This window comes from Myxine glutinosa, chromosome 11, assembly GCF_964187855.1.
Source record: "Myxine glutinosa chromosome 11, kmMyxGlut1.1, whole genome shotgun sequence".
Lineage (NCBI taxonomy): Eukaryota > Metazoa > Chordata > Myxini > Myxiniformes > Myxinidae > Myxine > Myxine glutinosa.
This window is the reverse complement of record NC_136271.1, coordinates 93,788,915-93,804,384: the sequence shown is the minus strand read 5'-3', so window position 1 is coordinate 93,804,384 and position 15,470 is coordinate 93,788,915. Positions and strand designations below refer to the sequence as shown.

The window sequence follows — 15,470 nt, the reverse complement described above, 5'->3', positions numbered from 1 at the left end:
TTTTTTTTTTTTGGCAAGGAACGGGCACCCACGTACGGGCACGTCCTAGTTACCTTCGCAAAAGCGGAAGGTTATGTTTTGATCGCTGTGTATTTATTTGTATGTCTGTGTGTGTGTGTGTGTGTATGTTATTCGCATAACTCAAAAAGTATTCAACCGAATTGCATGAAATTTGGTGGGATGATTGGTTATTATACGGGACACATTTGATTAGATTTTGGGAGCAATCGGGTCAAAGGTCAAGGTCAAGGTCACGAAAAGGTCAAAATCGTATTTTTATTTGTCATAACTCGGTCAATTCTTATCCGATTTGCATGAAATCAGCACCAAACTGTTCACTGTTCTGTTCCCTACACTCCCATGCCAAGTACAGAACAGTAGCTGCGGCGAAGGTATGCGCTCTACCGAGTGCCCGTTCTAGTCTATCTATAATTCCAGTAATCTCTGTATGTCTGTGACCGCTGTTTCTCGACAACCACGGGTCCGATATACTTTAAACTTGCCAGGTATATTGCTGGGGACCCGAGGATGTGCCTTTTCAAGGTTTCATATTAATCGGAGAAGTAGTTACCGAGCTATGTCCAAAAAACGATTCAACCAATCAGAGAGCAGCGAGCTATCACGTGTGCCGAACGTGGCGAACAGACTCTGCCTCGGACGGCACATTTGAGAGCGTATTCATTTATTTCACGTTGGCAAACTATGTTGCCGTTAAACTATGTTTTAAAACTAATTAAAACTAATTTGCGATTCTTTCGCTTTCCTGCGCGTTTGTGCACGCTATGGCGATTTCTTTACCAAACTCCGCAAGCCGTTCGCTTTGGACCAAACCATTTCATGTAAATAGAGGGGGGGGGGGGTTGTCACCGTACTCGCAAGCCGTTCGCTTTGGACCAAACCATTTCATGTAAATAGAGGGGGGGGATTGTCACCGTACTCGCAAGCCGTTCGCTTTGGACCAAACCATTTCATGTAAATAGAGGGGGGGGGATTGTCACCGTACTCGCAAGCCGTTCGCTTTGGACCAAACCATTTCATGTAAATAGAGGGGGGGGATATAATTTTAGATATATATATAGTACGGGCATGCCCTAGTATATAAAACACAGTTTGTGTGTGTGTGTGTGTGTGTGTGTAATGTTACCGGTAGACTCCTAAACGGAGAGGCTCACGTACTTGATATTTTGCACAGACATGGCCATTGAGCCTGGGACGAACATGGCCGACCTAAAAATTGATTTCATAATATTTTTTTACCATATTTTTACCTCAGTGCGAAATATTATGACCGAAATCTGACCGGTAGCAGAGCAGCAGGCTGATTCGCTCAGAGCGATCACGTGATGTTCGATGCCGCCATTAACTCAGTTACATGTTCGCACGTATTTCAGAGCGAAAAGCAATTGCGTTTTTGCCGGGTACTTCTGCATGATTAGCATTTAGCATGATTTAGCATGATTTAGCATAGATAGTGGCATGTTTCACATATATGTTTTTTCAGCGAGCAAAAGTACCCGGCATTGTACGAATAATATATAGATAGTGCCGTGTAGGGCGGAGTGATGCCGCTGTGGGAGGGACCGAGCAAGGTCGCTGTGGGCGGGACCGAGCGAGGTCGCTGTGGGCGGGGCTGGGGCCGGCCGAGGTCGCTGTGGGCGGGACCGAGCGAGGCAGCTATGGGCGGGGCCGAGAGAGGTCGCTGTGGGCGGGGCCGAGCGAGGTCTGCGTTCGTGCGTTGCCGTTGCCGTTGCCTGGTATAAAAAGATGGTGCTTGATGCTCTCTGCGTCAAGATACGGACTTGATGTCCGTATCTTTACAACAGACATTCCAATGATGATGATGATAAATGTAATACCACTCCAAGGAAGGCCCACAACTCAAGAGAGTGGACAAAAACAATAAATGAACAAAAATACGGGAAGGAGAAGCAACCACTCAGAAGAATGACAGAAAATAATTTCCCTTACACATATCGTGTCCACCAACCAGCAAGACCATACCACTTACCTCTGGATCAAACTGTTTTTCAAATATTCAAACGGTTTTTACATGCTGCCGTCTCCTCGCAACCAATGAAATTTTTCAAAAATATTGTAGTACATTAATTTTTTAAATAATGTACCATATTTACGGCAGTATATTTATTTACGCCATGAGTAAGGAAGGAAAATTCCAGCGTGCTGATTCGCTCATCGCGCTCATTGATGATGATCACGATCACGTGATGACGTGATCACGAATGATGTTCGTGACGCGATCACGTGATGTTCCTTGCCGCCATAAACTCACAGCAAGTAGCATAGATTTTATCATGATTAGCATTTAGCATGATTTAGTATGATTTAGCATAGATAGTAGCATGTTTCACATAGATTTTTTTTCAGCGAGGAATATTATACATGGATTCTGACCAGTGGCAGAGCAGTGCGCTGATTCGCTCAGAGCGATCACGTGATGTTCCATCTCCGCCGCCAGTTGGCTTCACTTTTCACGGAGTATGAGCGTTCTATATATTTTCAATTCAGTGCGCCCGACTCGCTCACGTACTTGATTTGTGGCATAGACATGGCCATTGGGCCTTCACGGTGTAATTTGTGCGAGGCTTTTGTCCGAGTGAGCTTGAGTCGAGAGGGCGAATGTACGGGTTGGGAATGTACGGGTCTCCCTTCCCCCACCCGGCAACGCCGGTACTGGAGGGCGACACAGGATCGGTGAGTCTCCAAAAGCCGCTTCGTGCTGTTGCGAAGATTCAGGACGATGTCGCGATTGTTGTGCTGCTCTCCGACCATGAGAACTGCAACGTCATTGTTGACTGGCCCTCCCCTTCCCTACCCCTTCCCCCTCCGTCCTCCCCTCCCCCTCCCCCCTACCCCTCCCTTTTCCCCCTCCTACCCCTTCCCCTCCCCCTCCCCTCCCCTCCCCTCCCCCACCCCTCTCCCCCTCCCCTCCCCCCCTCCCCCTGCCCCTCCCCCTCCCCCCTCCCCACCCCTCTCCTCTCCCATCCCTCCCCCTCCCCCCCCTCTCCTCCCCTCCCCCCCTCTCCTCCCCTCCCCCCTCCTCCCCTTGCCCCCTCCCCCTCCCCCTCCCCCCTCTTCTCCCTCACGTTTATACACTGAATGCCGGGTACTTCCCCCCCCTCTTCTCCCCTCCCCCCCCTTCTCCCCTCCCCCCCCCTCTCCTCCCCTCCCCCCCTCTCCTCCCCTCTCCTCCCCTCCCCCCCATTCCCCTCCCCTCCTCTTCCCCCTCCCCTCCCCTCCCCCGCCCGGCAATTCCGGGTACTTCTGCTAGTATAATATAATTTTGAACCCCTATAATATAATATAATTTTGAACCCCTATAATATAATATAATATAATATTGTTGTGGATATGAGAATTTTTTTTTTTGTTGTTGTTGTTGTGTAAATTGTTGTAAAATATCGCCCTCCTTACTCCAGTGTTGTATAAAGGTCAAAGGGCGTTCCCGTAGTTAATTCCATAAAGCATACACGAAGGACACCATATATCCCTGTTCAGTAGTTTATTTCCTTATTCTGTGTATTAGGTTAAGGCTTTGTCTTCCATTAATTAATACTCCATTGCACCGAATTCAAATAGATAGATCCCCTTTCATTCCCATTCCCAAAACCTCTACTGCCAACTGCATTTGCCGCCATTACGGCGTGGTCAACTCGGGGAAGAAGGGCGTGCCCGCTCATCGTCATCAAGGGCGGAGCCAGAGGGCCATGCCGACCAATCAGGGCCGAGGCGAGCTGACCGATGGGCGTGTCCTGGACACAAGCGGCTTTATCGCCTGAGGCGCTATAAAGCACGCGCGCGAAAGCCGAGAAGTTGTTGTTGGACTAAGCAAGAGAGGGAGAGGTGAATTACAAGAGTTGCGCCAAACGTTCCAAGAAAGAGTTGCGCCAGAGAAGTTCCAAGAAAGAGTTGCGCCAGAGACGGCAGACGAGTCGGGACGAGCCCTCGGAGAAAGAAGGGAGATGTGTCTTGAGGTGAGCCAGAGAAGCAGCTTTGGCTCCACCAGCAGTTTTGGCTCCACCAGCAGCTTTGGCTCCACAAGCAGCGTTGACTCCACCAGGCAGCTTCGACCCATTACCCCGCGGGAACCAGATTGCGGTGGCATCGGTGGCCGTCGAGGTCCAGCCCGACGTCCCGTGCGGGATCAAGCCCGAACCATCTGCCCCAGCTGAACCTTCCCATTCCTCCTTCCAGCATTCATTCCTGCCATTCCATCCTTCTTGTGTACGTGAGTTTGTTTTGTTTGTCTTGTCCCTGGAATAAGTTAAGCTTGTATAGTTAAGCTAGTATTTTCACTGTGTCACCTGCTTTTTCCATTTTCCCTGTATATAACCTTGACTGCTCCTTTTGCTTTAGTGTGTGTAAATAATAAATCCTATTATTCTTCTGTACGTCTTCTTCTTCCTCTTTACATTCGGTCGCTTTAGAGGTTTCCATATTGAATATCTGTGGCGCGATTTTGGCCAACGTCCAGGAATCGGGTTAGTCGGGGTAACTGTTAGGGCCGCGGCGCCATCCGCTCGGCAAAACAACATCCTATCCGCGGTCCGTAACAATATAATACAATTTTATATAATTTCGAACCCGTATAATCTTACTATAATTCACCAAATGTCCGTCCGTCTGTCTGTCCGTTCGAAGGTACCATAAAAACTGCTGAACCGATCGCAACGATATTTTGGTGGGTAATCCTGGGATCCCCAGTAGTAAAATAGGCTATTTAGTTTTTCCAATTTCAGCTTTGGTCTCCAGCATTTTCAGGTTTGGACTCCCGCATAACATTTGCGTTCGCATAACGTTCATTGTGACGATGTTTTCATTGTGACGATGTTGTTTTCCCAGGTGCCGCACAAACGACTGCACCGATCGCTGCACGGCTGCACCGATCGGACCCGGTGATCTCGGACAAAGACCTTTTGTAAGGACACGGGTTGAATCCCTGCTTGAGAGAATTCCAACCCCTCTCCCCGCCATCACGGCCGTCTCTCCAACTCACAATCCCACGAGATATACGGAAAAGACGACCCAAAACGAATATAAACATCATTAAACATCATTCGTATATAAACATCATTAAAAGTAAATATTGACCTCGGCCAAAGTTCAAACGACGTTTAATACCTAGATGAGAGAATTCCACATAGCTATTTGGGCGGTGTATACACTAGCAGATCGCTGTCTCCATCGATCTTGCTAAGGCCGTAACACCTATCGGCTCAAAATCCTTTCAACTGTTGATTTGGTAGTTTTTACAATGAAGGAAACACGTATCGGGAGTACATACGACATAGCGATTGTGAATGTGACAGCTCTGAGGTGTCTTTCGCTTCGCATCGCAGTGACGGTGAGCACCAATATGGCGGCTGTAAGATTAAAATCTGGCTTCAAGCCCCCTCACCATCCAAAGCCCTCAACCAGACATATTAACACGCTCCTCCCTCTTCATTCCCGTTCTTCAAAGCAAAGCGGTAAAAATTGTTGTATCGCCATTATATATGACGAGCAACGGTACCCGCCCTATGGGCGGGGCTCCAATTTGGAGGCGCAATTTATATAAACATCCGTTAAATATCACACCCAAATTATAAAAATCTAAACAGTATTTTTAGAATGTCAATAAAAAAAAAACACATCACTGTTCATATCGGTAAATATTATTCCATCGTCATTCTAATCATGATATCAACTGTACGCGTTGCTTTAGGAAAAAAAATGGAATGATTTTGTACCTCTTCTTCAGCTTAGAACTTCAGGATAGACGACATTGCTGATAAAAGTTTCTTTTCTCTCTTTGAAGTTCTTGGCAAACATTTTTACATTGTCACTGCTGCCAACGCGACGCCATGGCATTATTCATAACATTCATTCATTCATTTAATGATCATTAAACATTATTCTTACGCTATCATATATTCTTATTCTTACGGATTATTCTTACTGATATTTTACCTTTTCATTTGGGCCTCCCAATTGAAGCCCCGCCCGTAGGCATAGGGTTTGAAGCCTATTGCTAGTAAAATATCATTTTGAACCCATAATATAATATAATACAATTTTATATAATTTTATATAATTTTGAACCACAATAATATAATATAATATTATTGTGGTTTTCGAAATAAAGGCAACCCCCCTTTTAGTTAGTTGCACCACAACATGTAGCCTCGATTAGCCAGTTATTTCTTATTAAATGTGAAGTATAGTCTCCTTCCCAGTGTTAGTATGCGTTGAGGCAGGTAAGTAAGGGTAGGCCTCATTGGGCCTGGAATGCCATGTGATGGGCCTAGGACAAGTCGAAGAGGCCCGAGGGAGGAGTCGGGGGGTGTGGCTGGTAAGCAGCAAACAGCCAATGGGAGCTAAAGTGGAGTGGCCAACAGCGGTGGCCAATGGGAGCTAAAGGGGAGTGGCCAGAAACGGCGGCCAATGAGGACTAAGGGGAGTAACTGATGAGGGGCTATCACGACACGTGACCCCAGGCGGCCAGTGGAGGCCCGTGGAACATTCTAGTGGGGCTCCGGGGGGATATAAGACTCGCCCCGGACCCCCGAGTTAGCGCTCTGCCCCCGCTCGCTGCTGCCCCCGTTCTCCCTGGCTCTGGTCTCTCTTTTGCCCTCGCTCTCTTGGGATTCAGGCTCTCGCAGGACGATCTCCGTCATTGGCCCTGTACTCTGACGATCTCCCTGCCTGGACTCCCTGCACGTGCGCTTCGCCTCGCGGGCTTCGGGACGCGCTGCGTGGATTCCCCTTCGTGCACGACTGAGGCCGACGTCCCTGCTACGAACATCCTCGAGGGGAACGCCCAACGAGCTGTCCGGGGCGAGCTGTACTAAGCGGCCACGCTTGGTGCGCGTCTTCTTCTTCCTCCCCTTCCCCGAGCGAGTCAGAGGGCCCTTGTCTGGGGAAACGTAAGTAAGGATTGTTAAGTTTCTCTTCTGTGTCCCTTTTTCTCTCATCGTTGTACATTTGTTAATAAACCTGTGCTTGTTTCCAACTTGGCCGTTTTCGTCTCTTCGCCATTGGCCTCGCATTGCACGAGATAAAACCGCTCGATCGGGTTCATAGTAATTAACGGCATGTGTTACGTGACACGCAAACCGCTCAGGCGTATCAGACCAGCGTGACTCGTATGAGGTTCAGCCCCCGTCCTCGCGGCGGCGTGTGTATCGAAGGTACTCGGTCGTGACCGGAAACCCTTCCACGCGCTCGCTGCGGGTTTGGCGGCTGGAATTGCTCAGCAATCCGTCCTCCATGAGTATAGCGTGGAGGCGGCCTCGTGGACGCGAAGCTCGAGGAGGAGAAGGGCTTAATCCCCGCTCAGTACGTCGACGGGCTCGAGATCCGCAACAATATAATACAATTTTATATAATTTTGAACCCCTATAATATAATATAATATAATTTTATATAATTTTGAATCCCTATAATATAATATAATATAATTTTATATAATTATGAATGCCTATAATATAATATAATTTAATTTTAAACCCACATAATACAATTTTATATAATTTTGAACCCTATAATATCATAGAATTTTGAACGCCAATAATATAATGTAATTTTGAATCCCTATAATATAATATAATATAATTTTATATAATTTTGAATCCCTATAATATAATATAATATAATTATATATAGTTTTGAATCCCTATAATATAATATAATATAATTTTGTATAATTTTGAATCCCGATAATTCTATTGCTAAAAACAAAATCAAACAACATCTTTACATGATATTAATAGATATTTCAAGGTTTTATGATACAAATTATATATATTGACATCAGATGTATAGAAAATTAGTTGTGAATTTCAACATGATTTCCATCATTTTAAAGCAATATTCTGTTGCATTCCGTCATTTCTCCAAAAGCTGCTTGAATCCGCTCTTTCATGTCCTGAATGTTCGTTGGTTGAGTCGCATAAACCTGGTGATTTGCTTTTTAAAAACTTGAAATTGTATCAATATTCTGTAAAACTTTTGTTTGATTTTGTTCCTTAGCAATATAATTATTGGGGTTCAAAATTGTGGATAGATAAATGGACCACTCTGTATAAACCTGAACACTGCGGGTATCATGTTCTATGAACTCTCTCGTTACCCTCGCCAGAGGAGAGGGTATTGCATTTGAGTCCGTTTGTTTGTCTGTCTGCTGTTTGTCCGCACAGAATAAATATGATTTTCTCCGCAACCGTTGGTCCGATTGGCAATAAATTTTCACCAAAGGTGCATCTCCACCTGTATAATTTTTAAATAATAATTATGACGTCATACGTCACGTGGTACGGGCGCCATCTTGGAAAAACCGAAAAAATTTGCACCTCTATATCTCCGAAAGCGCTGCATAGAAAAAACTGAGACATGGCTCATTGTAAAGAACTCTCCATGGGGAGTAATATGTTAATGATGACGTCATAGGTGCTTCCATTATGACGTCATAATTTGAAAAGTACAAAACTTCATCCGATCAAGATGAAATTTCTTGAGCATCATCTCTGCATGAATTGGTGGGGGGAAAAAAACGATGACGTCATCGGTCACGTGGTTCGGCCGCCATATTTGTTTTAACACAAAAGCATTAAAACCACTAAAAACATGTACGGGCGAGGGTTTGCAATCTCTAATTGCTCTTTTTTGTTCCTTTTGTTATTGGAAGAGGCCTTGGAAAAACGCCCCAAAACATGGGGAAAAGGCATTGAAACATGGGAGTTTTTCTCGATTTTTTTGGAGTCAAGTCGAAAGCAACATAATGTTAAGTGAGTGCGGAAATGAGGCAAAGGCCTATTACTCATGATCCAATTAAAGCCTCCGAAGCATCACTCGTAATACCATCTCCCACCACCACCGGCTGCAGCGCTACACTGTACGCATTTACATAGAGAATGTGGGTCAGCCCCACCTTTGGAACCCCCTCCCTCCCCCAAGGGCAGAGTCGCTCTGGTCTGTTACAACCAGTTTTCATCTTTGAAGCCTTTTTGAGAAGGGAAGTGCCCTCAATGGAGAGAACTCTCTTAGAGAAGAGAGGGTGGGTTTCGCCTCCTTCAATATAGTTTTACGCTAATGACAAGTAAAACTCCAGTTATGATCAACTATAAAGTCTTCCCATCAGTAACACCAAGAGTTGAAAGAAGAAACCTTGAGACTCCTTCAAATATGGCATTTTTTAAACGTACAGAACTACAAAACCTATAAAAAGCTGTGTTCTTGTTAAAATAGACATTAGTGTATCAGTTGCTATGGATGCAATCTTGGTTGCTAAGGGAAAATTCATGGGATATGGTGTTCAAATCACAATCGCTATACCCTATAATTTATATACACCAGTTATGTCCACCAAAACCCACCAACAACCACATGTTGAAAAAGGTCACTTTTGGCCCGTGATGACCATTTTATGGCCCCTGCCGGGCTGTACTGGCCATACCACGTCGTAGACGGTCACATGATGACATTTCTCTTTTGCAAATTTTAAGTGCACACTTTTCTTTGCTCCATGGACAACGCACATGATGTCTCCTATCTCTCGGTTAAGCGGTTATACGAGAAAAATAACTTGTAAATGAATTTTGGAAAAAAATCATAAATCCAAGATGGCCACCACCGGGCCTTTGGATCCAGCAGGTTTGTTTGATTGATCTGATGATTCGGAAAAATCTTGGAGTGAAGTTTCAAGTCCACTCAAGGAAAAGAACATGATCTGATTATTTGTATTATTCCTGGACTGAAGTTTCAGGTTCATCAGATGATTCGCACTTGTGATCCGATGACTTGGAAAAAAATAATCTTGGACTGAAGTTTCAAGTTCATCAAACATTGCAGCATCTCCAAGAAATAGGAGTGATAACATTTGTTGGAAAAAAAAGAACAACAATTCCCAAGGAAGAACAACATGAAACAGCCCACACCAACTTGCCACCACGTTTGAGTAATGTTGGGCTTCCAAGATGCAAACAAACGGCCTCTCAGTGGAAGTTTTACACTTTTGTGGTAGTTTTACACTCACGGTGTTAGTTTTACACTCGGTGTTAGTTTTACACTCGGTGGTAGTTTTACACTCACGGTGGTAGTTTTACACTATCGGTGGTAGTTTTACACTCACGGTGGTAGTTTTACACTCACGGTGTTAGTTTTACACTCGGTGTTAGTTTTACACTCGGTGGTAGTTTTACACTCACGGTGGTAGTTTTACACTCTCGGTGGTAGTTTTACACTCTCGGTAGTAGTTTTACACTTTTGTGGTAGTTTTACACTCACGGTGTTAGTTTTACACTCGGTGTTAGTTTTACACTCGGTGGTAGTTTTACACTCACGGTGGTAGTTTTACACTATCGGTGGTAGTTTTACACTCACGGTGGTAGTTTTACACTCACGGTGTTAGTTTTACACTCGGTGTTAGTTTTACACTCGGTGGTAGTTTTACACTCACGGTGGTAGTTTTACACTCTCGGTGGTAGTTTTACACTCTCGGTAGTAGTTTTACACTGTTGTGGTAGTTTTACACTCACGGTGGTAGTTTTACACTGTTGTGGTAGTTTTACACGCTCGGTGGTAGTTTTACACTCTCGGTGGTAGTTTTACACTCTCGGTGGTAGTTTTACACTCTCGGTGCTGGTTTTACACTTTCATGGTAGTTTGATACTCTCGGTGGTAGTTTTATACTCACGATGGTAGTTTTACACTTACGGTGGTTGTTTTACACTCTCGGTGGCAGTTTTATACTCACGGTGGTAGTTTTATACTCACGGTGGTAGTTTTACACTTTCGTGGAAGTTTTATACTCACGGTGGTAGTTTTACACTCTCGGTGGTAGTTTTACACTCTCGGTGGTAGTTTTACACTCACGGTGGTAGTTTTACACTCTCGGTGGTAGTTTTATACTCACGGTGGTAGTTTTACACTCACGGTGGTAGTTTTACACTATCGGTGGTAGTTTTACACTCACGGTGGTAGTTTTACACTCTCGGTGGTAGTTTTACACTCTCGGTGGTAGTTTTATACTCACGATGGTAGTTTTACACTTACGGTGGTTGTTTTACACTCTCGGTGGCAGTTTTATACTCACGGTGGTAGTTTTATACTCACGGTGGTAGTTTTACACTTTCGTGGAAGTTTTACACTTACGGTGGTTGTTTTACACTCTCGGTGGCAGTTTTATACTCACGGTGGTAGTTTTACACTCACGGTGGTAGTTTTACACTATCGGTGGTAGTTTTACACTCTCGGTGGTAGTTTTACACTCTCGGTGGTAGTTTTACAGTCTCGGTGGTAGTTTTACACTTTCATGGTAGTTTGATACTCTCGGTGGTAGTTTTATACTCACGATGGTAGTTTTACACTTACGGTGGTTGTTTTACACTCTCGGTGGCAGTTTTATACTCTCGGTGGTAGTTTTATACTCACGATGGTAGTTTTACACTTACGGTGGTTGTTTTACACTCTCGGTGGCAGTTTTATACTCACGGTGGTAGTTTTATACTCACGGTGGTAGTTTTACACTCACGGTGGTAGTTTTGCACTATCGGTGGTAGTTTTACACTCACGGTGGTAGTTTTACACTCTCGGTGGTAGTTTTACACTCTCGGTGGTAGTTTTACACTTACGGTGGTAGTTTTATACTCACGGTGGTAGTTTTACACTTACGGTGGTAGTTTTACACTCACGGTAGTAGTTTTACACTGTTGTGGTAGTTTTACACTCACGGTGGTAGTTTTACACTGTTGTGGTAGTTTTACACGCTCGGTGGTAGTTTTACACTCTCGGTGGTAGTTTTACAGTCTCGGTGGTAGTTTTACACTTTCATGGTAGTTTGATACTCTCGGTGGTAGTTTTATACTCACGATGGTAGTTTTACACTTACGGTGGTTGTTTTACACTCTCGGTGGCAGTTTTATACTCACGGTGGTAGTTTTATACTCACGGTGGTAGTTTTACACTTTCGTGGAAGTTTTATACTCACAGTGGTAGTTTTACACTTACGGTGGGAGTTTTACACTTACGGTGGTAGTTTTATACTCACGGTGGTAGTCTTACACTTATGGTGGTAGTTTTACACTTTCGTGGTAGTTTTATACTTACGGTGGTAGTTTTACACGTTGTGGTAGTTTTACACTTACGGTGGTAGTTTTATACTCACGGTGGCAGTTTTACACTTACGGTGGTAGTTTTACACTTTTGTGGTAGTTTTACACTCATGGTGGTAGTTTTACACTTACGGTGGCAGTTTTATACTCATGGTGGTAGTTTTACACTTACGGTGGTAGTTTTACACTTTCGTGGTAGTTTTACAACTCTTGGTGGTAGTTTTACACTTTCGTGGTAGTTTTACACTCTTGGTGGTAGTTTTACACTTACGGTGGTAGTTTTACACTCTCGGTGGTAGTTTTACACTCACGGTGGTAGTTTTACACTCACGGTGGTAGTTTTACACTCACGGTGGTAGTTTTACACTCTCGGTGGTAGTTTTACACTCTCGGTGGTAGTTTTACACTCTCGGTGGTAGTTTTACACTCACGGTGGTAGTTTTACACTCACGGTGGTAGTTTTACACTCTCGGTGGTAGTTTTACACTCTCGGTGGTAGTTTTACACTCACGGTGGTCGTTTTACACTCACGGTGGTCGTTTTACACTCACGGTGGTAGTTTTACACTCTCGGTGGTAGTTTTACACTCACGGTGGTAGTTTTACACTCTCGGTGGTAGTTTTACACTCACGGTGGTAGTTTTACACTATCGGTGGTAGTTTTACACTCACGGTGGTAGTTTTACACTCACGGTGGTAGTTTTACACTCACGGTGGTAGTTTTACACGCTCGGTGGTAGTTTTACACTCTCGGTGGTAGTTTTACACTCTCGGTGGTAGTTTTACACTTTCGTCGTAGTTTTACACTCTCGGTGGTAGTTTTACACTTTCGATCGTGAATGTTTCAACACAACAGCCAAGGCATCATGACGTCATTTCGTAATTGACTGATAAACGTAATCCATCAAAACCACACGTGTGGAGGGGAAGCCCCGAATGCGCGGGAATACGTTAATCGCGCAGACTTCGCCGATGGAGACAAAACAAAACACGTGATACCAGCAGCGCACCTCCAGGTACGGGACGAGCTTGCAGGTGAAGTCGCCCATGAGCCAGGTGCCCGTGAGCTCGTGAATGGCCGTTAACGGCAAACACACGAATATGATGACGAAGTCCCAGAAGGCCATGCTCGCCAGTAGCGAGTTGGACACGTTCTGAAGGTAGCGGTTGTTACACACGATGCAAATGAGCGTCAGATTGGCCGCCATTCCCACCAGGAAGAGGATGAGCGTGAGGGAAAGAAGAGCCGACGCTCCGTACGTTTCCCGCGTTACCGGAGAGAAAGGGTTCCTCAGGCGGTCAGGTGGTCCCACCGAGACGTTGTTCACGCGCAGTAAAAACGCCAAACCTTGGACCGGGTCTTCATTCACGAGGAGGTCTTCGGCGCCCACGGTCGAGCCCGACACTCGAGCCCCGTGACCGGCCATGTCGTCCTCACTGCTCGATTCGCGTGTTCTGGACCCGCGCTCCACTCGATGTGACGTCTATACACACGACCGTGACGTAGGAGGGACTACCTGGCCGTCCGTACGCTTAAAACCTCCGGTGTAAATGTCCACGGAGACGTTTCCGAAGGTCCGGGTCATCCCGAGGAAGTGGATCGCGGACGCATCGCAGGGACATGGCGGGCGCTTTGTTCCGTGGGAACATCGTTTGGAGGAGAGCGGCCTGAGCAGCCGATAGGCGGCGGCACCGCGTCCCGGTGAACCCAAGATTGCGTCACCACGTCCCGCTGCACCCACGATTGCGTCACCACGTGCCGGGGCACCCAGTATTGCGGCACAGTGTCCCGGTGCACCCAGGATTGCGCTACCGCGTCCCGGTGCACACAGGATCGCATCACCGCGTCCCGGTGAACCCAAGATTGCGTCACCACGTCCCGCTGCACGCACGATTGCGTCACCACGTGCCGGTGCACCCAGGATTGCGTCACCACGTCCCGGTGCACCCAGGATTGCGTCACCACGTCCCGGTGCAGCCAGGATTGCGTCACCACGTCCCGGTGCACCCAGGATTGCGGCACCACGTCCCGGTGCACGTAGGAGTGCGGAACCACGTCCCGGTGCACCCAGGATTGCATCACCACGTTCCGGTGCACCCAGGATTGCGCGGTGCACCCATCTCAACCCACCGACCTGGCCCATCTCAACCCCATTTACACCCAGTGCACCCAGGATTGCGGCACCACGTCCCGGTGCACCCAGGATTGCGTCACCACGTCCCGGTGCACCCAGGATTGCGGCACCACGTCCCGGTGCACCCAGGATTGCGTCACCACGTCCCGGTGCAGCCAGGATTGCGTCACCACGTCCCGGTGCAGCCAGGATTGCGTCACCACGTCCCGGTGCACCCAGGATTGCGTCACCACGTCCCGATGCACCCAGGATTGCGTCACCACGTCCCGGTGCACCCAGGATTGCGTCACCACTTGCCGGTGCACCCAGGATTGCGTCACCATCGGCTGCGAGTTCACGACACCTGGAAGGCACTGCAAGCTCCCCGATCGCTCAATATACCGATTACCTGCTGATTAGTTATTTTATGAACATAAGATGAACCTTCAAATATGCTAAAACAAACGTGGACAGGTATAGGCTGGTGACCATCCCACACACGCAATGATCATTAAACAGGTGCATGAGCATCAAAGCGTGCCCCGGCTCTGCAGACATGGGGTTCCCCCTGGGGGGTTTCGAGATGGAGGCGGAGCTAGTAGTGGCAGCTGTGACGTAGGCGGGACCCTCGTGCTCCATGGCATAACTCAAACGTCACGTGCGCTCCGCCGACATCGCACCCGCAGCGTCCGAAGGGGTCCAGATGTGAAACTAATTTGCTTTGCGCCCCCAACACCCCCTCCCCGAACCTCCCCGCTCCCGGTAATAACGCTCGATATCAGAACAAAGGCAACGTTTATACAGCCAGTGGAAGCACGCTGGAAGCATACCGGCAGCACGAAGAAGCACGTGCGAAGCACGCTCGGTTACGTATTAAAACGGTCGCGGCAACATCGAGTTTTCGCGCCTCATTCACAAAGAAACTTTTATTGAATCGAAATTCTTGGGAATTTCGTTGGTCAGAGGGAGTAGTGCTTTGAAAGGTGGGAATTGTAGTTACAGGTTCGACTGATTTGTACAGGAGTTTGTTATTTGTTCAGGATGACGAGGATAACTTGCTTACTCTTCGCAAGAGGCACCGTGGGATCATTTACATCCACCATCTTATGCCAGCAGACCGGACACCCGGCTTAACCGGATCGGGAATTTATAATTGGGTCGGGAATCGCATCCAGACCGGACACCTCAAAGGTAAGTACCTGTGTATCATTCTGTACGGAGGTTTAACTCAAACTACAAATCAAGAACAT

At 46.6% G+C, this 15,470-nt stretch overlaps 1 protein-coding gene across 1 annotated transcript in view; it reads right to left on the bottom strand.

The window, feature by feature from the left end:
• Positions 1 to 13,533, bottom strand: part of GPR37 (G protein-coupled receptor 37) — a 47,134-nt gene extending 33,601 nt beyond the window's left edge. The window contains exon 1 of the mRNA XM_068129911.2: positions 13,117 to 13,533. Within this exon, the coding sequence (XP_067986012.2) occupies positions 13,117 to 13,533 (417 nt within the window). The remainder of the gene's footprint in view (positions 1 to 13,116) is intronic.
• Between the last annotated feature and the right edge of the window lie 1,937 nt (positions 13,534 to 15,470).